This window comes from Lepidochelys kempii, chromosome 10 (assembly GCF_965140265.1).
Source record: "Lepidochelys kempii isolate rLepKem1 chromosome 10, rLepKem1.hap2, whole genome shotgun sequence".
Taxonomy (NCBI): Eukaryota; Metazoa; Chordata; order Testudines; family Cheloniidae; genus Lepidochelys; species Lepidochelys kempii.
The window spans coordinates 37,749,732-37,777,305 of NC_133265.1; the positions used below are offsets into that span (position 1 = coordinate 37,749,732).

At 45.1% G+C, this 27,574-nt stretch overlaps 1 protein-coding gene and 1 long non-coding RNA gene across 2 annotated transcripts in view; one reads left to right on the forward strand and one right to left on the reverse strand.

Annotated features, from left to right (window-relative positions):
• The window catches only part of LOC140918461 (uncharacterized), a 39,770-nt gene extending 33,558 nt beyond the window's left edge, over positions 1 to 6,212 (reverse strand). Inside the window, exon 1 of the long non-coding RNA XR_012161191.1 lies at positions 5,256 to 6,212. This is a non-coding gene — a long non-coding RNA (uncharacterized lncRNA). The remainder of the gene's footprint in view (positions 1 to 5,255) is intronic.
• On the forward strand, positions 5,299 to 26,478 carry ATP6V0C (ATPase H+ transporting V0 subunit c). The gene is made up of 3 exons (XM_073362915.1): positions 5,299 to 5,672; positions 23,764 to 23,947; positions 25,648 to 26,478. Exons 1-3 carry the CDS (start codon positions 5,597 to 5,599, stop codon positions 25,850 to 25,852), a joined length of 465 nt encoding a protein of 154 aa, XP_073219016.1. The 5' UTR covers positions 5,299 to 5,596; the 3' UTR covers positions 25,853 to 26,478.
• The last annotated feature ends 1,096 nt before the right edge of the window (positions 26,479 to 27,574 follow it).

The window sequence follows — 27,574 nt, forward strand, 5'->3', positions numbered from 1 at the left end:
GTCCCCATCTTGTTTCCCAGAAGCTGGGAATGGGTGACAAGTGATGGATCACTTGATGATTACCTGTTCTGTTCATTCCCTCTGGGGCACCTGGCATTGGCCACTATCCATAGACAGGTTTCAGAGGAACAGCCGTGTTAGTCTGTATTCGCAAAAAGAAAAGGAGTACTTGTGGCACCTTAGAGACTAACCAATTTATTTGAGCATGAGCTTTCGTGAGCTACAGCTCACTTCATCAGATGTTTACCGTGGAAACTGCAGCAGACTTTATATACACACAGAAATCATGAAACAATACCTCCTCCCACCCCACTGTCCTGCTGGTAATAGCTTATCTAAAGTGATCAACAGGTGGGCCATTTCCAGCACAAATCCAGGTTTTCTCACCCTCCACCCCCCCACACAAATTCACTCTCCTGCTGGTGCTAGCCCATCCAAAGTGACAACTCTTTACATAATCAAGTCGGGCTATTTCCTGCATAGATCAAGGTTTTCTCACATCCCCCCCACCCCCATACACACACAAACTCACTCTCCTGCTGGTAATAGCTGATCTAAACTGACCATTCTCCAGGTTTAAATCCAAGTTAAACCAGAACATCTGGGGGGGGGGGGGTAGGAAAAAACAAGAGGAAACAGGCTACCTTGCATAATGACTTAGCCACTCCCAGTCTCTATTTAAGCCTAAATTAATAGTATCCAATTTGCAAATGAATTCCAATTCAGCAGTTTCTCGCTGGAGTCTGGATTTGAAGTTTTTTTGTTTTAAGATAGCGACCTTCATGTCTGTGATTGCGTGACCAGAGAGATTGAAGTGTTCTCCGACTGGTTTATGAATGTTATAATTCTTGACATCTGATTTGTGTCCATTTATTCTTTTACGTAGAGACTGTCCAGTTTGACCAATGTACATGGCAGAGGGGCATTGCTGGCACATGATGGCATAGATCACATTGGTGGATGTGCAGGTGAACGAGCCTCTGATAGTGTGGCTGATGTTATTAGGCCCTGTGATGGTGTCCCCTGAATAGATATGTGGGCACAATTGGCAACGGGCTTTGTTGCAAGGATAAGTTCCTGGGTTAGTGGTTCTGTTGTGTGGTATGTGGTTGTTGGTGAGTATTTGCTTCAGGTTGCGGGGCTGTCTGTAGGCAAGGACTGGCCTGTCTCCCAAGACTTGTGAGAGTGTTGGGTCATCCTTTAGGATAGGTTGTAGATCCTTAATAATGCGTTGGAGGGGTTTTAGTTGGGGGCTGAAGGTGACGGCTAGTGGCGTTCTGTTATTTTCTTTGTTAGGCCTGTCCTGTAGTAGGTAACTTCTGGGAACTCTTCTGGCTCTATCAATCTGTTTCTTTACTTCTGCAGGTGGGTATTGTAGTTGTAAGAAAGCTTGACAGAGATCTTGTAGGTGTTTGTCTCTGTCTGAGGGGTTGGAGCAAATGCGGTTGTATCGCAGAGCTTGGCTGTAGACGATGGATCGTGTGGTGTGGTCAGGGTGAAAGCTGGAGGCATGCAGGTAGGAATAGCGGTCAGTAGGTTTACGGTATAGGGTGGTGTTTATGTGGCCATTGTTTATTAGCACTGTAGTGTCCAGGAAGTGGATCTCTTGTGTGGACTGGACCAGGCTGAGGTTGGTGGTGGGATGGAAATTGTTGAAATCATGGTGGAATTCCTCAAGGGCTTCTTTTCCATGGGTCCAGATGATGAAGATGTCATCAATATAGCGCAAGTAGAGTAGGGGCTTTAGGGGACGAGAGCTGAGGAAGCGTTGTTCTAAATCAGCCATAAAAATGTTGGCATACTGTGGGGCCATGCGGGTACCCATAGCAGTGCCGCTGATCTGAAGGTATACATTGTCCCCAAATGTGAAATAGTTATGGGTAAGGACAAAGTCACAAAGTTCAGCCACCAGGTTAGCCGTGACATTATCGGGGATAGTGTTCTTGACGGCTTGTAGTCCATCTTTGTGTGGAATGTTGGTGTAGAGGGCTTCTACATCCATAGTAGCCAGGATGGTGTTATCAGGAAGATCACCGATGGATTGAAGTTTCCTCAGGAAGTCAGTGGTGTCTCGAAGGTAGCTGGGAGTGCTGGTAGCGTAGGGCCTGAGGAGGGAGTCTACATAGCCAGACAATCCTGCTGTCAGGGTGCCAATGCCTGAGATGATGGGGCGCCCAGGATTTCCAGGTTTATGGATCTTGGGTAGTAGATAGAATATCCCAGGTCGGGGTTCCAGGGGTGTGTCTGTGCGGATTTGATCTTGTGCTTTTTCAGGAAGTTTCTTGAGCAAATGCTGTAGTTGCTTTTGGTAACTCTCAGTGGGATCATAGGGTAATGGCTTGTAGAAAATGGCTTTCTACAAGCCATTACCCTATGATCCCACTGAGAGTTACCAAAAGCAACTACAGCATTTGCTCAAGAAACTTCCTGAAAAAGCACAAGATCAAATCCGCACAGACACACCCCTGGAACCCCGACCTGGGATATTCTATCTACTACCCAAGATCCATAAACCTGGAAATCCTGGGCGCCCCATCATCTCAGGCATTGGCACCCTGACAGCAGGATTGTCTGGCTATGTAGACTCCCTCCTCAGGCCCTACGCTACCAGCACTCCCAGCTACCTTCGAGACACCACTGACTTCCTGAGGAAACTTCAATCCATCGGTGATCTTCCTGATAACACCATCCTGGCTACTATGGATGTAGAAGCCCTCTACACCAACATTCCACACAAAGATGGACTACAAGCCGTCAAGAACACTATCCCCGATAATGTCACGGCTAACCTGGTGGCTGAACTTTGTGACTTTGTCCTTACCCATAACTATTTCACATTTGGGGACAATGTATACCTTCAGATCAGCGGCACTGCTATGGGTACCCGCATGGCCCCACAGTATGCCAACATTTTTATGGCTGATTTAGAACAACGCTTCCTCAGCTCTCGTCCCCTAAAGCCCCTACTCTACTTGCGCTATATTGATGACATCTTCATCATCTGGACCCATGGAAAAGAAGCCCTTGAGGAATTCCACCATGATTTCAACAATTTCCATCCCACCACCAACCTCAGCCTGGTCCAGTCCACACAAGAGATCCACTTCCTGGACACTACAGTGCTAATAAACAATGGCCACATAAACACCACCCTATACCGTAAACCTACTGACCGCTATTCCTACCTGCATGCCTCCAGCTTTCACCCTGACCACACCACACGATCCATCGTCTACAGCCAAGCTCTGCGATACAACCGCATTTGCTCCAACCCCTCAGACAGAGACAAACACCTACAAGATCTCTGTCAAGCTTTCTTACAACTACAATACCCACCTGCAGAAGTAAAGAAACAGATTGATAGAGCCAGAAGAGTTCCCAGAAGTTACCTACTACAGGACAGGCCTAACAAAGAAAATAACAGAACGCCACTAGCCGTCACCTTCAGCCCCCAACTAAAACCCCTCCAACGCATTATTAAGGATCTACAACCTATCCTAAAGGATGACCCAACACTCTCACAAGTCTTGGGAGACAGGCCAGTCCTTGCCTACAGACAGCCCCGCAACCTGAAGCAAATACTCACCAACAACCACATACCACACAACAGAACCACTAACCCAGGAACTTATCCTTGCAACAAAGCCCGTTGCCAATTGTGCCCACATATCTATTCAGGGGACACCATCACAGGGCCTAATAACATCAGCCACACTATCAGAGGCTCGTTCACCTGCACATCCACCAATGTGATCTATGCCATCATGTGCCAGCAATGCCCCTCTGCCATGTACATTGGTCAAACTGGACAGTCTCTACGTAAAAGAATAAATGGACACAAATCAGATGTCAAGAATTATAACATTCATAAACCAGTCGGAGAACACTTCAATCTCTCTGGTCACGCAATCACAGACATGAAGGTCGCTATCTTAAAACAAAAAAACTTCAAATCCAGACTCCAGCGAGAAACTGCTGAATTGGAATTCATTTGCAAATTGGATACTATTAATTTAGGCTTAAATAGAGACTGGGAGTGGCTAAGTCATTATGCAAGGTAGCCTGTTTCCTCTTGTTTTTTCCTACCCCCCCCCCCCCCCAGATGTTCTGGTTTAACTTGGATTTAAACCTGGAGAATGGTCAGTTTAGATCAGCTATTACCAGCAGGAGAGTGAGTTTGTGTGTGTATGGGGGTGGGGGGGGATGTGAGAAAACCTTGATCTATGCAGGAAATAGCCCGACTTGATTATGTAAAGAGTTGTCACTTTGGATGGGCTAGCACCAGCAGGAGAGTGAATTTGTGTGGGGGGGTGGAGGGTGAGAAAACCTGGATTTGTGCTGGAAATGGCCCACCTGTTGATCACTTTAGATAAGCTATTACCAGCAGGACAGTGGGGTGGGAGGAGGTATTGTTTCATGATTTCTGTGTGTATATAAAGTCTGCTGCAGTTTCCACGGTAAACATCTGATGAAGTGAGCTGTAGCTCACGAAAGCTCATGCTCAAATAAATTGGTTAGTCTCTAAGGTGCCACAAGTACTCCTTTTCTTTTATCCATAGACAGGACGCTAAGCTAGATGGACCATTGGTCTGACCCTGTCTGGCTGGTCTTATGACTATAAGGAACCCAGCAGACTGTCACCTATACATGTAATAATAACAGCGTTTACTCCACTTTTCTACACACTCACCAGCCCAGCATCTCAAGTCCCCACCCCCAGGCCTCTGGAGCATCCTGCTGTCCAGGAGGGCTCTGGAGTCGGTTGGGTGCACACCAACAGCAGGGCACCCACCCTGCTGTGGATGGCTGGGTCCCCAAGACCCGGGGATCCTGGGCGCTGGCTTAGGCAATTGCCCCGTGCGACGCACTTCCTCGGTCTACGAAGATCATTACCCTCCCCCCGCTCTCTGAACCCCAAGAAAAACGCCCCCGCTCCGCGGGCCACTCATGCAGGCCTTATCTCCCCACAGCTCGGAGAGGGGCGGTGCCTGCTGTGCTGGACGCGCCCCATATGCTAATGTGCGCTGAATCACGCTCAGCTGTGGCCGATGCGCCGGGAGGAAGCGAAGTATAGGGAGTGGACTAAACCATCTGCGCACGGAAGAAGGGCAGGATGATATTCAGATCCCCCCTCACGCCGCTTGGAGACGGACAGCTGGGACCCTGTTTGGTTTGTAACGGGGGATGATGTGCTTGACGGTGTTGTAGGCTGGGGAATAGCGTTTGCATGTTCATGAGTGAGGCGTGAAACCCACCTGGCTGTGAGTGGTCCGACCCCCGAGCGGCGGGGGAAGGAGGGAACTCCGGCGGGCGGGTCATGTGACCTGTCGGCGACCGCCATTTTGTCCTGCGGAGGTTGGGTATTTAGAGCGCAGCGTCCGCAGACAGCGCATATCAGTAAGGACCCAGCCGAGCGCCCACGCTACCACTGCTGCCCCCCCCGTAGATCGGCTTGCGCCCCGACCCCGTCCTAGCGCGGTCTCCGCCGTTTTGTGGCTGAGCACTGCCTCAGGAGGAGCCGGAGCCTCGAGGCAGAAGGAGACCGTCCGCTCCCCGCAGCGCGCAAGTACCGACCGCGGCCCAGCACCGCCCAGCCATGTCCGAGGGCAGCGCTCCCGAGTACGCCTCCTTCTTCGCAGTGATGGGCGCCTCCGCCGCCATGGTCTTCAGTGGTGAGACACCCGGCTCCTTCCCGAGCCCTCGGCGGTCTGGGGGCGATGGTTGCTTTCCCTCGCCGGGGGGCGTGATGCCCGCGGTGCCTGCGCCCTTACCTGGGGGGAGTGGGGGGCTCTTTCCGGCCCTCGGGCGGGGGCGCAGGCTCTGTTAACCCCGCGATGGGCTGTGGGGGAGGCTCGCGTTCCCGGGACCTGGGGAGTGATAGCTGCTGGACGGGGGGTGCTGGCAGAGGGCTTGCTGTTTGGCAGTGCTTTGGGGCTGGAGGGGGGACTCGCCCCAGGCTGGGGCTCCTTGGCCGCGCCGCCCGCTGGGCAGCTGACACTTGAGATGTCTGGGGAGGCAGGAGCGGCTCCACCGCAAGGCACCAGGACGCCGCTCCCCGGGTATGGGGGTGGCCCGTACACTGGGCTTTCGGGATGTTACTGCGGGGGCGGACCCTGCCGAGCCTGCAGTTCCCGTGGCTTGCTGCGGCTCCCCCCTTGTCGAAGCTCTTCGCTTTCTCCGCCTCCTGCCGCCATCCTGCCCAGCTGCTCCATCCGGGCTACTGTGGGCTCTCGGAAGGTTCCGGAGGGAGGGGCCTCCAGGGCGAGACGCTGAGGGTCTGAGGCTGACGTCACTGGGGAGACTCTCAGCTGGTGGAGGAGCCCCCGGCTGATCACGTGACTGCAGGGAGGGTGTGGGGGTTGGTAAGGAAGAACTGTGCTTAGCAAAGAGCCTAATGCGGATGGCCTGAGCCAGCTAGGGCGCTTGGTGCAGGTGCTCTCCCAAGAGGGCTTTTCCTAGCAAATGTGTTGTAAGGACGATGCTGCTATGAATGGGGAAGGGGGCTGTTTCCATATGGCTGAATAGGTGTCCACCTTTCTGACTAATGGAAGCCTTGCAAAGAGGGGGCATGTAATGACTGATCTACAATAGCTTGCCATCTCAATTCACAAGACCAGGGCAAATATTTACTACTTACTGTAAATCTGACTAATGAGCTAACCCACTGGATACCAAGAAAAGAGGACCATTTTGAGTGAGTTTCTGACTTAGTGAGTGATCCCAGAGCTGTTAGTGGGTACAGAGTCAGTTGTAGATGCCCATATGACTACTAGTAATTGTTGTCTCAGGCTTATGAAGCTATGGTTAGCTTTAACAAGTAACTAAATTCCATCCAACCTAAAGATCACTTTTGGATATGGATTAACTTTGGCTGTTAGTACTTGACAGACTAAACTTTGACACATTCTGAATGTCCGTGTAAATGTAAACCTTGGTTAACCAACAAGTTCTTCTGGGATATGTGGTCTTTAGTCCGAATGAATTAGATTTGTTAATCATGGCATTAAGTAAATCTGTCACACTGACTTTCTAGGAACTTTCTTCATTTTGTAGAATAAAAAGCCAGATGGAACCTTCTTTCACTTCATATATGGGAAAATCTAAAGGAAGCCACTCTGGTCACCTGCAGCCACTGAACTCAAAGCAGTGAATCCTTCACATGCTTGTACAATCACCCAGTCACATTGTACTCTATACACAGAGGATTACATTGGCGCAATACTGACTTGTGTTTGAAAAGTCCAGATTTAGTTCTGTTAAGTACAACTGTAAATATGGCAAAGGCCACTGACCAAATAGTATGTAAACCATCACATTACCTACTTCAACTTTAACTATGACTAGCCATTTTTTTACTCCAGTGTCTGACGCTTACAATAGACACAAGTCATCCTTGCTTAGTTCAAAATATATGTAGATATTCCTTAAGTAGGCAGCTGAATTAACCTCTCTTAAAATGAAGATCATTACACAAGCAGAAACTAGTAAGCCTCTCTATACTTACATTTGTAGATGGGAGATAACCTAATCCTTCCAAGCATAATTTTTTTTGTTAAATTTTAATAAACATAGAATATCTGGGTTGGAAGGGACCTCAGGAGGCCATCTAGTCCAACCCCTTGCTCAAAGCAAGACCAATCCCCAATTTTTGCCCCAGATCCCTAAATGGCCCCCCTCAAGGACTGAACTCTCAACCCTGGGTTTAGCAGGCCAATGCTCAAACCACTGAGCTATCCCTCCCCCCCCCAACATCAATTTCACTGGGTACACAAATGCCTAAGTTTCAATCAATGGAATTTTGTCCAAAGTGAGATGCTGCTTGACAACTTACCACTTCAATTTAAGGATATTGACTGTGTATATTTTGACACATGATGACAATTTGTTAATGGTTCCAAAGCTTTAACTTTTCAATTTCATGTGCTGCCATTTAATTCTGACGCCCCAACTTTGTACAACTGAATTTAAATTCAGATCAATAAAAAATGCTTAAGTATCTGTTACAGCTCTTCTGCAATGTACACTGAGCAACTCATTCCTTATTTGGTCACCAACACTACAACATGATCTGGATGCTAAACACCTAGGTCTCTGCTGTACCAGTAGGCTTGTGGAAGATTAGCCTTGCTGGATGGGAGAACTTTTGGTATGAAGTAGTCCAAAATGTGTCAGACCTACACTTGCAAGCAGTAGACAGAAAAATCCTTATTAATTCATTGGTGGTCTCCTTTTTGAGTGCTCATGGGTATAATTACCTCCCCTGAATTAAGGAGAAGACTTCCTTTAGCTTCCCCTGTTGGCTACTTTCATGGGCTTCTGCACATAGATGTTATCCTCTGCAGTAGAGTGTTATGATGCAGATCAGTGGTCATCAACTAGTCGATCACACTCTCCAGCGACTCAGTGGAGCTGCCGCTAAGACCGGCTCCTTGCCTGCCCTGGCCCCATGCCACTCCTGGAAGTGGCCAGCATGGCCCTGGGGAAGTGATGGGGGCAGGGGTCTCCCTCTGCCCCTCTCTGCGATCACCGACCCCGCAGCTCCCATTGGCCAGGAACGGGGCACTGTGCCCAATGGGAGCTGTGGGGTTGGTGCTTGCAGAGAGGGGCAGTGTGCGGAGCCATGTGCTGCCCCACTTTCCCAGGGCTACAGTGGCCTCTTCTGGGAGCGGTGTGGGGCCAGGGTAGGCAGGGAGCCTGCCTTAGCAGCAGCCACACTACACCACCGACCAGGAGCTGCAGGAGGTAAGTGCTGCCCTCCCACAGCCAGCACCCTAAACCAGCTCCTTGCCCCCTCCTGCACCCAAACTCCCTCCCAGAGCTTGCACCCCTCGTCTCTGCCCCGTGCTCACTCCAGAGCCCTTGACACACTGCAAACCCCTCAGATCCAGCGCAGAGCCCTCAGCCCAGTGTGGGTGAGGGAAAGCGAGTGATGGAGTGAGTGGGGTGGGGAAAGGGTGGGGTAGATCCTGGGTTGCCCTTAAATTCAAAAGGTGATCTTGGGTGTAAAAAGGTTGGAGACCACTGATGTAGATGGTTGGCATTGCTCTTCAGTCATTCCTGAGACAGTGTTGGAGCACAGACTTAAGTTGCCTGCTGCAGGGCAGGGTAGGCCAGTGGGTCATCTCCAAATCTTTAACACTGTTGTCTGGCTCGGCAGTGACAGTCATGTCAAGCCAGTGTACTGCAATCTTGGGTATAGAGAAAGAAGTCTGCACACAGACTCCTGCATAATGTAGCTCTAGATGGCTGTCTAACCCTCATCTGCCAGAGGATGGCTTATAAGGCTGGAGGAGGAAAATGATGGGCATGTGATCTTTCCTTGGGAAAGAAGCTGAAGTGGGGTGAAGAGGATTTCACAGAATTTGAATAAACAGAAGGTGGTGGTCTTAACAGCTTGGTAGCCAAACCCAGTCAAGCTTTCTGCTCCATTTCCAAACCCAATGACACATCTCTTTAAACCATTGACACCCATTTTGGAAGAGTAGGTGGTTCTGTTGAGTTGGAAGGAATTGAGCCCCTAAAACTACTCAAAACTGCTCCTATGCTGCTGAAGTGCTTCAGTGGTGGAAGGCTTTGTTCTGTGTCTCTAGTAAATCCACCCCCTCAAGCGGTGGTACAGTAGAACCTCAGTTACAAACTGACCTGTCAAGCACACACCTCATTTGGAACCTGACAAATGAAATCGGACAGCAGCATGCTCCCCCTGTGTGTGGGGGGAGGGGGGACAAGCATGCAGCTGCTTGCATGTATGTGCAGCCCCTGACCCTGTTCCCTGGCTGAAGCACTGGAGGGGGGCAAGCCCCAGACCCCCGCTCCCCAGTGGGAGCTCGAGGGCTAGAATAAAACAGCTGGTGGGGCCGGATTCGGCCCCTAGGCCATAGTTTGCCCACCCCTGCTCTAATTGCTTCTCTTTTAAGTTTCCGTTCACTAGATATGCCTCAACACCCTTCAAGTAACTTGTTAATACCCAATGTTAGTATTCTGAAGGTTAGATACCTACTGCAGGAAGATGATATTGTGGCATTGAGCTGTTCACTTTTACATAATCACTGGGTCTTGAAACCTGTTCCTGATGTGCGAGCATATACAGCTGAAGTGAGGGAGAGTACTAGGCACTGTCTGGCTGTGAACTAGTCCTGTCAACAGATTAAAGGGATTACTTGCTTTGAAAACTAGTAATATTTTTATTACATCTGACCAAGCTTTTATATGAATGAGTCCTAAAGCTAACTAATTAATACTACTGTTAAAAGTTTACCAATCTCTTAAGGGAACGATCCTAAACTAGGCTCCGGAAACCTGCGATCATTTATGCAGACTTATAATAGGTTTGTCACTAATTCAAAGTGACTTTTCTAGTTCCATATTTGCTTCTGAACTGCTGGTTTATCAACTGAGTCTTGCTGATATTGCTGTCAATTCAGGGTAAACTAAATGAGGCAATATCTTATTCATATGTGATCTGTTACTGAATATGCAGACTTAAATGTAGCATTAAAATCTGCAATGTCATGTAGCACTTTTAACTGGTATGTAGCACTACAGTATGTTCCAATGCTTCTTGCCTAAGTGTTAATTGTTTCAAAATAAACTGATTTTAGAGGCAAGAAGCTACCGACTCTCTGGGGAGGGAGGCAGTGGCTTTAAGACTGCATAAAGAACATCTGAGCTCAGTGTCAATTAATGCAGTAGACTTGATATGTTACACAACTCTTTAAGTCATACATTTCTAACTCAAATAAGTCTTGTGTACTGTTTCTTCTGAGGCTTGTATTTCAGAGACTTCTGTCTTTTAGCAAACCTGTTCAAGGCTTGTTCTGTCCTGGCAGGCTTGATGTGGAAACAGTATTGCATACAGTCTTTTTGTTTTGGGTTTGAACACTGACTTTTGATTATAGTAAATAGCTAGCAGAGCTTGTTTTGGTCAGCTATAACTGTGGTGGCCACTAGCAGCATCTGACAGGCTACTGTGACCTTCATGTATTTGAATATCTTCAGACTGCTTACTCAGTGATCAGACCTAAATCATTTCTTGTGGTTTAAATGGAGGGGGGAAGCTATTTCCAGTGGGTAAAATGTGTGGGTGGCTAAATGTCAGATGCTGTTGAGTGGTCAAATTTTATATAATCCTTTCCGTGTTCTAACTCCTACAGCACATCCTTACATCGGAAAAGGAAATAGAGGCATGGTATCAAGACCAAGTGGTCTGCTTCTGCATTTTCATCAGTGGAGACTTCACAATGGAGGGTTGCTGTGTTAAGGGTTATTAGGAGTCTCAAACACTTTCAACCCTGATAATCATTTAAAGCCATAATCCTATATGAAGTTTCACTTAATCTCTTGAATTTGTCCTAGAAACAGGATCATGCTTTTGCTAGGCTGCAAGCAGATGGAAGATTTTTGATGATGGAAATACTACTTTAGTATCTCAGAAATAGCAGATGCCTAGTCTTGTGCACATTAGTTCGTTTTTATCATTGCTGCAAAACTTATATCAAACAAGGGCCCATTTACAGAATTTCTCTGCCTAACAGGTTTTCACTACTGTCAATTCACAGCACCTATGGACTGCCTTGGAATTTTTTCATCACACTTAATAGGTAAATTTCAATGAATCTGCCTGGCTAGGTTTTTTATTTTTCCTCGCTCACATTAGAACTTGCCTTTAGTTAGTATTGCCACCAACATAGAATCCTAGAAATGTAGGGCTGAAAGAGACCAAGAGGTCATTTAGTTCAGTCCCCTGCACTGAAGTATGACCAGGTAAAGCTAGAGCATCCCCAACAGTTTGCGTAACCATCTGGTTAAAAACCTCCAATGATAGGGATTCCACAACTATCCTTGTAATTAGAAATTTTTTTCCTAATATTTAACCAAAATCTCCCTTGTTGCAGAATAAGCTAATTACTACTTCTACCTTCAGTGGACACAGGGAACAATTTATCACTATCCTCTTTGACATCAATTAACATATGGAAGACTTATCTGATCATTACTTCTCCCCCCCCAGTTTTCTTGAGACAAAACATAGCTAGTTTTTAAGCTTCCTTTACAAATTAGAGTTTTTTCTAAATCTTCTCTAATTTTTGTAGTTCTTCTCTGGGATGTCTCCAGTTTGCTGTGCTTCAAGAAAAATGTGGACACCCGGAACTGGACGCACTATTCTAGCTGAGGCCTTTGTAGTGCTCAGTAGAACAGGACAGTTACTTTCCATGTCTTAATATGCCACTCGGGTTAATAAATCCTAGAATGATATAGCCTCTTATACAAGTGCATCACAAGTTGAATGAGTCCACCATAAACCCCAGATCTGGTTCTGCAGTATTTCATGCTACGCAGTTATCTCCCATTTTGTATTTGTGCATTTATTTATTTTTTCTAAGTGTAGTACTTTGCCACTTGCTTTTATTGAATTTCATCTTGTTGATTTCAGTCTGATTCTCTGACTTGTCAAGGTCACTTGGAATTCTAATTTTATTCCCCAAAGTGATGATAACCTCTCCAAGCTCAGTGTCCTCTTCAGATTTTTATACGCATGCTCTCCACTCCATTATCCAAGTCATTAATGACTATTGAATATACTGGATCCCAGACAGACCTCTGCAGGACTGCACTTGGTATACCCCCTCCCCGCCCACCGCCCTGTTATATATCAATAGTTTGCTATCATTTGAGTATGGTTTTGCAACTTCCCTATAGTAACTTCATCTTTCTAGACTATACTTCCCTAGTTACATTGAGACTGTCATGAGGGACTGTGAAAGCTTTAATAAAATCAGTATCGCATCTACAGCTTCCCTATTCACTGCCTTCTAGTACCCTGTCAAAGGAAATCAGGGTGGCTTGGCATGACTGTTCTTGACTTGATCATGTTGCTTAATACTTTTAGTTGCTTACAAACCTTTTTGTTTATAAGGTAAATAGCCTTACTATAGAATAGGGCCGCCTAGCTTATATTTAGCATATCTAAGAATGGTGCAGTTCTCTGAGAGTAAAGAACTATTGGGCACCTGCCTGGTATCTCCTGAAATACTTCTGTACAGAAGCTTGTAAAATCCTCCAGGAGCACATCCTTTGTTGGCAGAACTGTCATTAGGATAACTCAGCTATACATACTCAGTTGCTGGAAAGAGTTCCATGTGCATAGCATAGTACAAACCCTTATTACCAAACATTACTTAAGCACTCTAAATGCAGACCCAAGATGACTTGTCTGCTGCTCTAAATCTCTAGAACTGGCAAAGTATGCTTCAAAATCTTAGGGCCCTTTGTCTAATTCAGTGCCAGGGAATGTGACTAGAATGTGTAATCAAAAATATTAAACCTACTTGATCCCTGGCAATTAGCCATATTCCTGACATCCTGCAAGATCACAACTAGTCTTACTTTAACACTTACTGAAGTCAGTCAGTTAGAGAACAACTTGGCATTGTGGCTTACTACACTAGCTTATGTCCTGGCTTTGGAACAGAACTGCTGCTGTCTTGTTCATTATCCACTCCATTTAGTGGAGAGGATAATGGCAACAGCCAGAGCAAGGCAAGGATATGCCCAAGCACTTTTCTGTAGGACTATATCTGGCGCATGCTTGCTTAAATCACAGATGGGGAGAAGTAGCTACAGGATAGCTGCATAGTAAAGACCCCAGTAACTTTATCCTAAGAACAAACATCTTAGAAATAGCAGATGAAATACTGGATAGAGGAGTGTATGAGGGTGGAGTGGGTGGTAAGTGAGGACCTCTCCCACGCTATTGCTCACACATCATGCTTGACCTGATAGTCTTTGACTGCCTTTAAACAAACTGAGTGCTCACTGTGACTTCAGTGACAAACTTGCAGCCTTACTTCTAACTCATGTCTCAGATTCCATGACTGACTTCTGCACTGGCCACTGCTGGGGCAGTCTTAGGTCCCCTCGTGTTCCACCTTCCCCCCCCTCCCCCACTAGCATCAGAGTTTGTATGTGGGAGGGGTCAGGGGACTGGGTTACAGGATGGGATGAGACAGGCTCTGGGTGGTGCTTACCTGGGAGACTCCCTGGAAGCAGCAACAATGACATCCCCCTCACTCAGCTGCTGGGTGGAGGCATGGCCAGGCAGCTCTGCACACTGCCTTTGTCCGGGGCACTGCCCCACAGCTCCCATTGGCCAAGAACTGCAGCCAATGGGAGCTGCAGGGGCAGTACCTGCGGGCAGAGGTAGTCTATTGCACAGAGCTGCCTGGCCACACCTCTGCCTAGGAGCTGAGTGAGGGGGATGTCACCACTTCTGGGGAGCCCCTCGGGTAAGCACTGCCAGAGACTGCCTCTCCCCCCTCCCACACCCAAACTCTGCTGCTGCGGGGGGGGATGGGTGCAGCACAGGGCTAGGTAGGGAGCCTGCCAGCCCCACCAACCCCCAACACCAGCAGGGGCCCTGGGCTGTGCACTGCCACCCGTGCACCCCAGCACCAGCAGGGATCCCAGGCCATGCACTGCTGCCAGCACCTGCCGGGTCTCCAGGCAGCCCCCAAGTCACAATGTTTTTAGTAAAAGTTACAGACTGATATGGGGCCATGAATTTGTTTACTGCCTGTGACCTGTCCATGACTTTTACTAAAAATACCTGTGACTAAAATGTAGCCTTAGTTAGAAATAACATGGCTGCTTCTTCCTCAGTACTTCAAGGGAGAACTAGTATGTTGTACTCATACTACATTTGAGAAACTTTTTTTTTTAAGTAAATGCAGTGATCTGATTTCCCTTGTCTTCACTTGTAAGACTTACCTACTTACAGGCAGACTACATACTGTCCTAAGCATTCAGGCATTTGGCTGCCAAATTCTTTCCTAGACCCACTTATGATGTAAAACAACCCAAATCTGAAGTGGGATCCCTTCCCTCTAAGTCTCAATATGTAAACTGTAATCCAAGTTTGCCTCAGTTGAGTTCCATATGTAGCTTTCATTCCAGAGTCCTGATGAAAACTCTTCATCAAAGAACATAAGCATGCGCTTGCCTTCAACAAGCTATTTTGGAGGAAATCTTAATTAGCACTGCTCTTGCAAACACTCAAGATTTCTTTAGAATGTGTAAAGAAATGAGGATTTCTTCTAATCTGATTAAATGAGGCACTTGAGACTTGACTAGTGGTGAGCAGAAGTAAACTGTGTAGTATCGTAATTAGATATTAATGTAGCAAAGTCTGATCACATGTTTATACACTGCAAGTTGAGTTGCTATCCATAATCTGTCCAGGAGAGTAGTCAGCCTGACTGAAGAGAGAAACTGCAGCTCTGAGAATGATGGCATTGCTACTATAGCTCTGCAGCGTTTGTAGCCTATTTACCCATTAACCTGGACTTCAGCTTTTAAATAAGATCATCTAATATAAAACTTCTCAATGGCTGCCTGCCATGAAATTGCTCTTCAATTCACTTCAAACTTGGAGCATTTTGGGGTCAGAGTCCTGAAATCTTGAAAGTTAAGTCTCTTTAGATATCTTTACCTAAAACTCTCAAAATGGTTGCTTAATTGAACAAGTGAGTAGAATGTGTTTGGGATGGCTGGTCTGGCTATGTAATTAGAATTTGTGGTGACTGGCTCCTAATCTTCAGTCTGAGCATCCTTGCTGAACTTCAGGGTGTTCAGTCTCTTATGCTTCCAGGTGGTCTGTACTGACTACTTCTCACACTACAAAATTGAACCTCTTCCACAGATCAATAGAGGCTACCTGTATAAATTCACTGAAGTCTTCAGCAGAACAGGTGAAAAGACTCAAGTCTCAGGCTAGATTCAAACTTCATGTGGCATTAACACAGCATTATAGTGACCTAACTTGCGTGGTTAGTGAAGAATCAAATGTCTTCTGATCTTTTAACAGTACTGCAGAGTTCTGCAATTCAAACTTAAACTAGTTAAGGTTGTTTGTACAACCTTAATGCAGAGATAATCATTCCACTTCATACTGCTTATGCTTTCAGTATGGTCTTGCTGTGAATACTTGTTCAAGTCAGAGTGGCCATCTGCAGTCTATGGTCCTCAGCCGACTACCTAGCTGAGTATCTCATCCACCCAAAAGTATACAGCACTTGTAATAGCCACAGTGAGATCCCTTAATCACTTGAAATCGTTTTTAAATATTGGATTAATCTTGTCTGTGAAACTAAGCCAGGACTTTCCTGGCTATAAATATGGATTCAGACTTAAGGTTTCTTGCAAAGAAACCTTACTATCAGCCCTTGTTACACATCAAGGGCTTAAACAGACTGAAAAAGACCTAAGTGCAACTTTCCCTAGTGTTGAAGATAGAGGGATGTTTGTGTGATCTTAAGTGGTAATGGATCAGAAGTTTTTGAGAAGCTTTCTTTTCTTAACTAGTCACAGAAGTTGTAAAGTCGGACTAAAAATACCTTCCTCCTCCTCCACCCCCCCCCCCCCCCAATTGCTGGAATCATTCCAAGTTGTTGACTTGAATTTGTGAAATCATCTTCCAATGTAGCCAGGACCTGAATTTCTAATATCAAACTCAAGAATAGCCTTCTTGCATATTCATCATTAGGGCAATCTGGCCCTAGGCCTGCTACAGCATGGCGCAGAGATAGGGTAAGGCTGTCTCATGGGATAGCCATGCCCATTTGGACTGGCAGAGGATTCTTCCAAAGATGCAAGGACAGTAGTATGGGACCACTTTTCATCAGGAGCAGCAAAGATGGCAACAGGGCATCCCTCACCAGAAGTAAGGGTAGCAGCAGGGGTGTCCCAAATACCCCCTCTAGAGCTAGGGTGTTGAGGTGGGCTGGACCTTCTGCACTCCAGCTGCCACACAGTCCTGCCAGGATGGCATTGGCAGGGACAGATCCCCATCCATCTCAATGGAAAGGAAGTACTAGTCTCCCCCACTCCTTCAGTGCTATCATCTCCATCAATCTGCAGACCTCTGCAAACACTGCTGCATCAATTAAGTCTCACTGCAAAGATTGGAAGGCTATTAAATGAAAGCTAAAATTTTGAGATTTGCATGACTTCATGGCCATGCCTAGGGCCCTAGATTTTGAGTATCTCTAATCTTTACCCTAACATCTTTCTATTTCTCCGTATTCCTCTGATCAGTGTCCACATTGTGGATAATGCAGTGTGGCTTTGTTACTTACCTTGTTCTGCTTTAGAACCCTGGTTTTGCCCAACCCTTCCCTGAAGTTTTAGCCCTGTAAAAAGTCTGCAGCAACTGATGAGTTAGCTATGAGAACTGAACTAAGCAGTTGACAAAGTTGTTTTGCAAAACTAGCTTCCAGAAGAAAAACATTGCTAAACTGATCAAATATGGAAATGTTTTAAATAGATCCTCAGACTTGTAGGACCAGAAAGGCATATTTGGCTGTCCACTGTGAATTCTTCCTCCCTCCCAGAAGCTACAGTACTGCTTTCCTGTAGAAGATGCAAAAAGTCTCTCCAGGCCAGACTGATTAAACACTGCTTCCCCCCCCCCCAAAATGTTATCTTCTACTTAACACTGTTCGAAAGATTTTTCTGTTTTTATAACTTTTTATATAGTTCTTGCTTCCCCTATTTTATGCACTTACCATACAGCAATAGGAGGAACTCCTTTCGGTTTCAGGAAGAGTTCATATTTTAATCTCCTGGGAAGACTGGAGGAGGAGGGTGTAGAAAAAGGAACTAGAAAACTGACCATTCCTCTAAACCTAATCCTAGTCATGTGCCTGTAAGACAAGGTACAGTTTACAGTAATTACTTTCACTTCTAGGTTCAACACTCTGGGGTTGCAAACAGCTGCAGGAAACAGTTTATCTGATTATTTTAAAATACAGACTTTCTCTCTAATGGCTCTTACCTCCAGACCAAGCAGTGAAATACCTAGTGTAGGTAGAAGTTATTCCATCTCAAATGGGTAGGAGGGGAAAAACTTCAATATTGCATCTCACCATAGGCACAGACTCCATGGGTGCTCTGGGGCTGGAGCACCCACAGAGAAAAAATGATGGGTGCTGTGCACCCACTGGCAGGCCCCACAGATCAGCACCTCCCCCTCTGGCTCCACACCTGCCTGCCATGATCAGCTGTTTTGTGGCATGCAGGAGGCTCAGGGGGTGGAGCAGGGATGTGGAGGGGGCGGGAAGAGTGGGGCCTTGGGGGAAGGGTTGAAGTGTGGGTAGAGCCAGGGGTCACACACCCTCCAGTGCATTGGAAAGTCAGTGCCTGTGCATCTCACCTCTAAAATATCTTTGCTACCAGTTGACTCTTGGTAGGTCTAGGGCCCCAGATTTCATTAATCTGTCCCAGTGAAGGCCTGGTGGTCAGTCTGCCTGCAAAAAGCACTTTTAAGCAGTTGTAAATCAATGATCTAATCACCATGAAACAGCTGCTGTACACTGAGTGATATTTGGGCAACTTGTGTCCTCCAGCATTAAAGCATAGGCTTGCAAGTGGCAGGTACAGTTTTACTTCTGTAATGTATTACCACTGGCAGTATCTTGTGGTGGGTCTGGTTTACATACTAAATCTGGTCACTTGTGTTCTGTATTCTGGATTAGCTTTGACCCACTCCAGAATCGTTCAAAGACATGACTGGTTAGACAAACTTTGACCCTGGCTTGCAGTCCAAGCACTTGTTGGCCGCCCCAAAAAAATTAATTGTCCTAGTTGTTTCTGAATCAGTTGAGCTGATGCGGAGTGACTTGGAAGCTGTCCAGGATGTTTCTCTTGCATACAGATTCTTTCAGCATACAGAAAGGTGGACCACTCTGACATGATACTCAAATTGTAAAAAAGTGAGACAAAGTAAACTTAGATCACAAATCAGCTAAGAGCTGCCAAACTTTCCAGAATAAGCTGTACTTTTGCCTTCCTGCTGGAATTGGTGCACTGCATTGCAGAAAACATAATTGGACTTTTACAAGATCAGCACATTCTTAAGCCACACACTGTCTGAGAAACTCAGTGGAAAGTCTAGCTTGCCAGTCAAATGAGCATATCTGCACAACCTTTGTATTCCTTTTCTGCCATCCCATATAAAGGGGTGTTAGGACCCGGTGGAATTCCCCCAAGAGTTCTGAAGGAACTCAAATATGAAACTGCAGAATTACTAACTGGGGTATGTAACCTGTCACTTAAATCAGCTTCTATTCCAGATGACTGGAGGCTAGCTAATATATTGCTGTGTGTTTGTGTTTGAAAAGGCTGCAGAGGCAAGCCTGGCAATTAGACTAAGTCTAACTCTAGTACCAGGGAGACTGGTTGAAACTCTAGTAAGAAACAGCATTATCAGACATATATGAACACAACATGTTGGAGAGTCAACATGACTTTTGTGAAAGCAAATCATGCCTCAATCTATTGGAATTCTTTGAGGGTCTCGGCAAGCTTTGATCCAGTTGTAGTACTTAGATTGTCATAAATCCTTTGACAAGATCCCCATCAAACATTCTTAAGCAAAGTAAGCTGTCATGGAATAAGAAAGAAGGGCTCATAGCTCAGTAACTGGTTAAGAGACAGGAAACAAAGGGTAGGAATAAATGCTCCATTTTCACAATGGAGAGCAAAAGAGGGTTGTCCAAGGAGCTGTACTGGGACCTGTACTTTTCAACGTAATCATAGATCTGGATAAGATTAAACAGTGATCTTAAGGGGGTAAACAAAGCTTGCAGGTGATAGCTTTGACAGCTACTACAATCCTAGGAACCACTAGGAAAGGGATAGATAAGACAATCATTATGCTACTATATAAATCCACGGTATACCCACACTGAATAGGGCAACCAGAATGGCATGCTCGAATCTCAAGATATATTAGAATTGCAAAAGGTGCAGAGAAGAGCAACAAATGATTAGGGTTATAGAAGTCTTTTGTACAAGGAGGGATTAAAAAGACTAGAACTGTTCCCCTTAGAAAATTGATTAAGGGGGGAATATCTATAATCTCAAATGGTGTGTGGGAAAACAAATTGGAGAAACATTTACCCTTTCACATGATACAAAAATCAGGTCACCCATTGAGGTTAATAAACAGGAGGCTTAAAACAAATGTAAGGAAGTACTTCAACCAATGCAGTCAACTTGTGGAGCTCATTGCCAGGGGATGTTGTGAAGGCAAAAAATGTAACTAGGTTTTTTTATAATCCTAAGTCTATGGAGGATGTGTCAGTGGCTATTAGCCAAGATGCTCAGGGACACAATCCTACGCTCTACATGTCTCAACCTCTGGTGTCCAGAAGCTAAGACTAGGGGATGGATCACTTGATAACTGCCTTGTTCTGTTCACTCTCTCTGAAGCACCTGGCACTGGCCACTGTCCAGATACTGGGGCTAGCTGGACTATTGATTTGACCCAATATCATTGTTCTTACGTTCTCAGTCTCAGCAGAAAGTTGTGCCATCTCCTGAGGCTTGCCAAAATCAGAATCCAGTTTTGAATACACTAAACTAAACACTTGTAGCTTACTACATCCTACCAGTGTAGAATTTTCCTACTACCAACTAAGGGCTGACTAAATCTAAACCCTTTATCTCCACCTAATAACTACAGGAGCAAGAAACTGACTAGTTCATGTCCGTATAACTAAAACATGCTTTCCAAAAGCACAACTTCAAACAATAGCATGCTTAAATAATCTCATGAGAGGATTCTTTAGTGCTTCTGTGATTACAAGATTATGGCATGTGGGAAACTGATCTTGTTAGCAGGTTGAAACTACAGAAACCTTTGACTCCCTGTCAGTGCTTCTCTTCCTTCTGTTTTCCTGCAAAATAGCTAGGCCAAAGTATTTTCATTGCGGGCAGAATGTATCCTAAAATCATAACACAGCATGGTTCTAGAAATACCTTCATTTTTAAGGCTCTCAGATTGTATCCTAAGCCAACTAGAAATCTAGTGGAGTAACTATGGTTTGAAGTCTGAAGCAAAAACCTATTACAACTATGCCTCGGTGGGGGAAGGTCAGAATTTACATGTCTGAGGTCTGATAAGTGAAATGGTTACAATATTGCTGACTTCTTAACATTTGTATTTTATGCAAGAAGTGGAAGCTGTCTGGGTCTGTCGGGGACCAACAATCATAGATTCAAAGGCCAGTTAGACTTATAGGATAGGGGTGGGCAAACTTCTTGGCTCAAGGGCCAAATTGGGGTGAAACTGTATGGAGGGCCAGGTAGGGAAGGCTGTGCCTCCCCAAACAGCCTGGTCCCCACTCGCTATCCCCTGACTGGGACCCCACCCCTATCCAATCCCCCTTACCATGCCACTCAGAGCAGCATGTCTGGGAGCCACGCCAGAGCCAGACGTGCTGCCCTGCATGAGCGCACAGCCCTGCTGCCCAGAGTGCTCCCTGCACAGTGGTGTGGCTGCAAGGGAGGGGCCAGGGGCTCACCTCCTGGGCCAGGGGCTCAGGGGCCGAGCAGGACAGTCCTGTGGGCCACATGTGGCCCACAGGCCATAGTTTGCCCACTTCTGCTACAAGATCATAATGGTCCCAAGCTTTATAATGCAGGCCACAGAACTTCCCCAAAATTCCTAGAGCATATTTTTTTTTTTTTTAGGACCGTATATAAATCTTGGACTCAATGCCCAGCAAGACTCTAAGTTCATCTTCTAGCCTGCCCAGAACAGCTATCTAGAGGTAGCACTTCTAGGAGTATAGATGCTTGCTAAACAGGAACATCAAATGCAGTGATGGGGAATTTGGAAGCAAAAGCTGAACAAGTTCATAATATCTAGTTGCTTGGTGTTTTCCTAACCAGCCTTCAGCTTGGTATCCAGCCCTTATGGACTATAGTATCTTCCTGAGTTTGCTGGTAGAAGGCACAAACTTAGACTGTTGGGCCAATTCCTTTTGGATGTTACATAATTAAACTTGGCATTGTTTAAAGTTATAGGTTATGCCTTACAGACTGTAAAAGTTGGTATGAACCAAATTACTGTAGACTACATGGACTCTTCCAAACTAGTTCTTTAACAAGACCACTCCTTTGTCAACATGTATACCTCAATTTACCATGATAAATTCAGCCCAAGGCTTCGGTTGACCTTTCTGTAACTTGTAAGAAATTATATTATAAAAAAATAAAGTAGAACTTGCTTCTAATGACAAAGATGTAACAAGTCATTGGCCTTCTGGAAGTATTGAACCACTCTCTAAAGCATAGCTGTTGCCTAAACCTGCCTCTACACTGAAGCCTGAAGAATTTCACTAAAGTACCAGCTCTCTAAAAGTAGAAAAGTGCTTTGAAGTCCTTTATTCAGAAGCTCTGTAGTACTGAGATCACAATGTCCTGAGAAGCTCCTAGGTTGGTTTGTCAGAGTCAACAAAAGAAGCCATTGAAAGGTGGCTGGCGTGTGGGGAGGCCTAACCCAGAATCATGGACTTACCAAGGCACTAAGTGAATACCAGGATGATGTCCCACATTTGCATCTTATTACCCTGTGAGTTATCTTTTTGAATAACTATTTGCACTTAACAGAACAGCAGTAAAAGAACCAACAGCTGTCAGCATCTGACAAGGAAGAGATGTAAGGCAACCTGAATCAGAAAATTTAAATAATGAACAGTTACTAGACAGCAACTGGTTCTTCTGATTTGTAAACAGCATGGGATTCCTACAAGCCTCTGTACAAATAACCTCCTCTTGCAGACATTTGCTCTATAACAGTTCCGTACTTCAAGAGGAAACCATAAAAATCCTTACTTGTAAGCAGAACTGTGCTTCAGTTGGCCCAGCCTGTGTAAACACTTGTAGTGGCGTTCTCTGAACACGTCTATGGGGAAATGCAGATAATACCCTGACCTGCAGTAGGCTTCCCCTTAGCGGAGAGCCAGATCATCATACTTGGGCAAGTTTTAAAATGGAGTGCAATAGTCTAATGTGAATTAGCTAAGTTAACTTTCCTGCAGCTAGATTCAGTGCGAGTTGGATTCTTCAGTTGTATGCACTGTGGAAACACCTGAAGGCTATTCCTCTGTAAAGGAGAAATATGATCTGGCAGTCCAAAATCCTGAAGAGGAAGGGTGTCTACAAAGTTTTCAAGCTGTAAAGCTACATCAGATACTTATTTTGTATGCCTCTGGCATTAATCTTAAATGCCTTCCTAGACACACTTAAGTAATTATAATAGATGTGTACCACCCTGTAACTGCTTCCTAATGCCCTTCTACTGAAACCTCATCCAAACCTGTTTAACCATCAGGTTACAGTGACCATACTGCTGCTTGGTAATTCAACATCGGCTCAGTTGTAGTTGCTGGGAGACTTACTTCACTGTCATTGCTTGGGGTGAAAGCTGGTAGCCTGACTAAATGCATTGTGGAGGAGACATTCAGATTCAAACCTGGGCATGGTGATGTCCTAATTCTAGAGGTGCTAGATTAAACCGTAAATCAAAGGGAACAGAACACTGATGCCCATGTTTGTGCCAGTGCCCTGTAACTAGACCATCTTAAATGTAGGAAATAGCAGTTTCCAGATAACATAGCACATTCTTGGGACATCAGGCTAACTAGCCTCCTAGCCTAGCTACAGTGTGTGATGGGCGGAACAGGCTCAACTTGGAAGAAGTTTAATCTTAATGTTACCTTGGGCAAGTCATTCCTACTTCAGCATTCCCCCACCAAATGAGAGATGAGGGAAATATTTGCTGAGGCTGGTGCCAGTTTACCTACCTACTAGCAAAGCCCTATGCTAACTTAATAGGGTACAATAGCCTAGAAAACTCTGCTCTCGTAAGTGTATATGGTATTGTAGGGATACCATTAACATTGTTTTCCTCTTTTCCAGCCTTGGGAGCTGCTTATGGAACAGCAAAGAGTGGCACAGGTATTGCAGCCATGTCTGTCATGAGGCCTGAACTGATCATGAAGTCAATCATCCCTGTTGTCATGGCTGGTATTATAGCTATCTATGGCCTGGTAGTGGCAGTCCTTATTGCCAACTCCCTTGCACCTGGCATCACACTATTCAAGTAAGTTTTTGCTATACCTGTCAATAGCAGTGTTTGGGAGCGTTAACCTGAAACTCTTGACCCTTGTCAAATGACTAGATATCACTTAAACACTGCTGCAGAGAAGCCTCTTATTATGGAGTACTTGGAATCTGTGGTGATAAGGGCAGTAAAGTACTTCGAGCATTTTATAGCTATAGAATAGCTTGTAATCCTGTAACAATCTGGTCCAAAGTTCCGATCCACTTTCCACTGTCCTATAGGAACTCAGTACATCATGCAAAATGGAGAGCTTCAGTACATGGTTGTCTAACCTTGCCATTCTGTTTCCCTTCATATATTACTGTAAACTGGCATTTAAAGTTGTCCCACTATGGCCCATAAGCAGTTCAAGAAAGGGGTCATCAGCCAGTGAGAAGAACTTTACAAACAGTCCCTGTTTATGGTACAGCTCCTGATTAAACAAAGACTATTTAAAGACTATTTAAAGACACTTACAAGGTGTGCTAACTTAATTAGGCTGGTCAAATACACAATTTGTGAGCTTTGGTATGCACCAGAGTTACCAGGGAGGTGTTTGTGAATAATTCAACTTAGTGCTTATTTCAGAGCATGCCGGTAAATTAATCCTTTAGCTATGCTAATGTCTCAACAGTTGCCTTTTTGCACCTGGAGCAGTCTGAAATCCAATCCCTTCCGTGCTTCCTGAGACAAGCTGAAACTACCCTAATAAGGCAGTAACACCTGTAATTCTGTAACTTTCTAAAGTCTGTCCTATTGAGGACCACTAAAATCTGCCTTAATCCTAACTGGGTAACAGAAGCAGAAGGATCTTCAGATACTGAAATTAAGGCAGTCCTTATTGCCAACTCCCTTTCAAGTGGCAACTCTTCTGCCCTAACAGATTTGGAATTTGTTTAAGCACTCTTAGTTTTGGAAAAAATCTCTATGCAAGTTAATGAGGGACTGGCACTCCTCAACTGTCCAGTGTGATACTGTTAAACCCCTTGATTCTAGAAATAGGACTACATCACAATGCAGGAGTTACTGTGCAATGCTGTCCATCAGCAGTAGAAAGTGAAATTATGCTCTACCTTTATTCTTGGGAGGAAGCTGGCACTCCAGGTGTCCTGACAAATGGAATTAAAACAACTTGGAGCAAAAGTTGTAGCTGTGCAGCACAGTATGGCAAACACTTCTATTGGGATAGAACTTAATACCAGAATGACTCCTTACTGTACACATTAATGATTAACTGCCTAGAAAACCTATGCAAAGCTATAGTTGCCAGAGTCTTGAATGTTTAATGAACCGTTTGATTCTTACATAGCTTCATGTGCTGCCAGTGTTTGGAATTGCTTCCTACTAAATTACTAATGCTCTTTCAGAAGCATGCTTCCAGATAGTATATGGGCTTGATGTCCTGTCAGGTGTCTGCATTTGCTGACCCTGAGAACATGAGATTCCCAACTCTGTTCAACATCAGTCGTCTTCCAAGACTACACCACATGTGTAGTGGGAGATAAAGCTAGGTGTACAGTTGGGAAGTTCCCTGCTGAGATTGTGAGGGAATATCTGTCCCTTTAGGAGGATGTGGTTCCCCCTTCAAAAGTGGTGATGGAAGTGCTGTTTCTACAGAAAAATGGCAGTTACCTTTTTGACCCAGCCCTTGAACTTGAGATCTATCATTCACCACTAATTGTCTCATCCTTGATCTGCAGGAGCTTCCTTCAACTGGGTGCTGGCTTGAGTGTGGGCCTCAGTGGTCTGGCTGCTGGCTTTGCCATTGGCATTGTGGGTGATGCAGGCGTACGGGGGACAGCACAGCAGCCCAGGTTATTCGTGGGAATGATCCTGATCTTGATCTTCGCTGAAGTCTTGGGTCTCTATGGCCTCATTGTTGCCCTGATCCTTTCCACAAAGTAAACACCACAGAGTATGATGTAAAGAATTAAACAAAATCACATTTAAAACAAAAGCTCCAGAATGAAAATGGTCTCAACAATGTGTACAGTTGTCTTAATTTGGTAGTGGATCTCTTGTAAATGCGCAATGTATGTTAGTGACTTGTCTGTCCTGTGTGTAATTCAATATTAAACTGGATGGGCTGTCCCAAGCCTGCTTCAGGCTTGGCATGACCTATGTTCAACTTTCCACCCATTTGCCATTAGAGTATGTATAAATAGGAACTAGAAATGTAATTTTTTTCTCTTCACTGGATGTTTATTTATAAAAGACTTGACATGTTCATGCATTATGGAGCAAGAATTTTCAATTTCCCATGCTATATATATTAATCATATATAGGTAGATTATTACACTGTGGGGTTAATTGTAAGTGCAGAGAATTTCTTGGATGTAACTTGATGCTAAAGATTACTGTTGTGTCCTGGTATTGGAGTGTGAGAATTGTTTGTTTTTACTTATACAGCAAATGTCCAACACTCCCATGTTTCCAGTAGTAAAATTTATGCTCCAGCATCAGTCGTGCACCCAGTGTTGGGTTTTGCAGTTATACAATGTTTCCAAATAAAACTTCCTCCACTACCCTACTGTAGCAGATCTTGTGGTTTATTTTAAATCATGTGAAACAGTGGCTAATAAGTGGTATCGCACTCCACCTCCTAGACACCCCCAACCCACACATACATACTGTCTGAATCATGGGAGCAGGCAGGATTCCAATACAGTTGAGCATATAGTAATGGAAGAGTTCATACTGCAGTGCATCAAATATAGCCTGTACATGAAAGAAGCAATATGTCCCCTTACCAAGGATAATGAGCTCTTACCTAAGCCAGAGACCTACTTTACACTGGCTGGGCACTCTGACAGCACTGGGCTAGAGCAATGCTTCATGCACTCAGTCCTTCCAGCCTGCTGCATATTAAGTCAGAGTTAACAGGATGTTAAGTGTGCTGAAGACCCAGTTATCACAGTGCTACTGTTAGCTTCATTGGTACTTGGTGCAACTGCAATGGAAAGGGTGCAGGACTAGCAATACTTAATTGATGCATCATCCCTCTACTTTCCCAGTGTGCAAGCTACTTAAATGCAGCTTCTTTGCTGTAAACCTGAACATAAAAATGGATAATAAAACAGTACATGCCAAGAGAACAAAATTGTCTGTGGTTGAGTGCTCTCAAAACACATTTAAAGAGAGAGACAATATCCCTTAAGCAGACTATCCATGGTTCACTCCCTGCTAGGTAGAAATATCACCAGGTAGCTTACTGATCAGGCTAATGCTGCATGTACACTTCAGAGTTTTTAATACTGCTTCTGTGGGGGTGGCAGGAATGGCTTGCCCATCTGTGCTGCTGATCGCCTGTTCTGTTCATTCCCTCTGGGGCACCAGGCATTGAGTACTGGGCTACTTGGACCTTTTGGTCTGAGCTAGTACGGCTACACTTATATTCTTATGCTGTGGAAGCATTTCTCAAGGAGCATAGACATGAGACGTCTTCAGACTGAGCCAAAGTCTTCAGCTACTTCCTTATTGTGACTTGCCCTAAGGACAAGCTCTTGTAATTGTTTCTGCTGGTGAATAATGTAGATCAGTGATGGTCAGACTGAGGCTCATGAGCTCTTATTGTGTCTCTTTGCAGCATATTAGTTAAATCAAGTGTGTTAATATAACCAGTTGTA

Bases quoted from the DNA above. Each gene is read 5' to 3' on its own strand.
- ATP6V0C (XM_073362915.1), top strand. From the start codon at position 5,597: ATGTCCGAGGGCAGCGCTCCCGAGTACGCCTCCTTCTTCGCAGTGATG. The intron at 5,673-23,763 runs GTGAGACACCCG...CCTCTTTTCCAG, and splicing joins CGCCGCCATGGTCTTCAGTG to CCTTGGGAGCTGCTTATGGA. The intron at 23,948-25,647 runs GTAAGTTTTTGC...CTTGATCTGCAG, and splicing joins CCTGGCATCACACTATTCAA to GAGCTTCCTTCAACTGGGTG.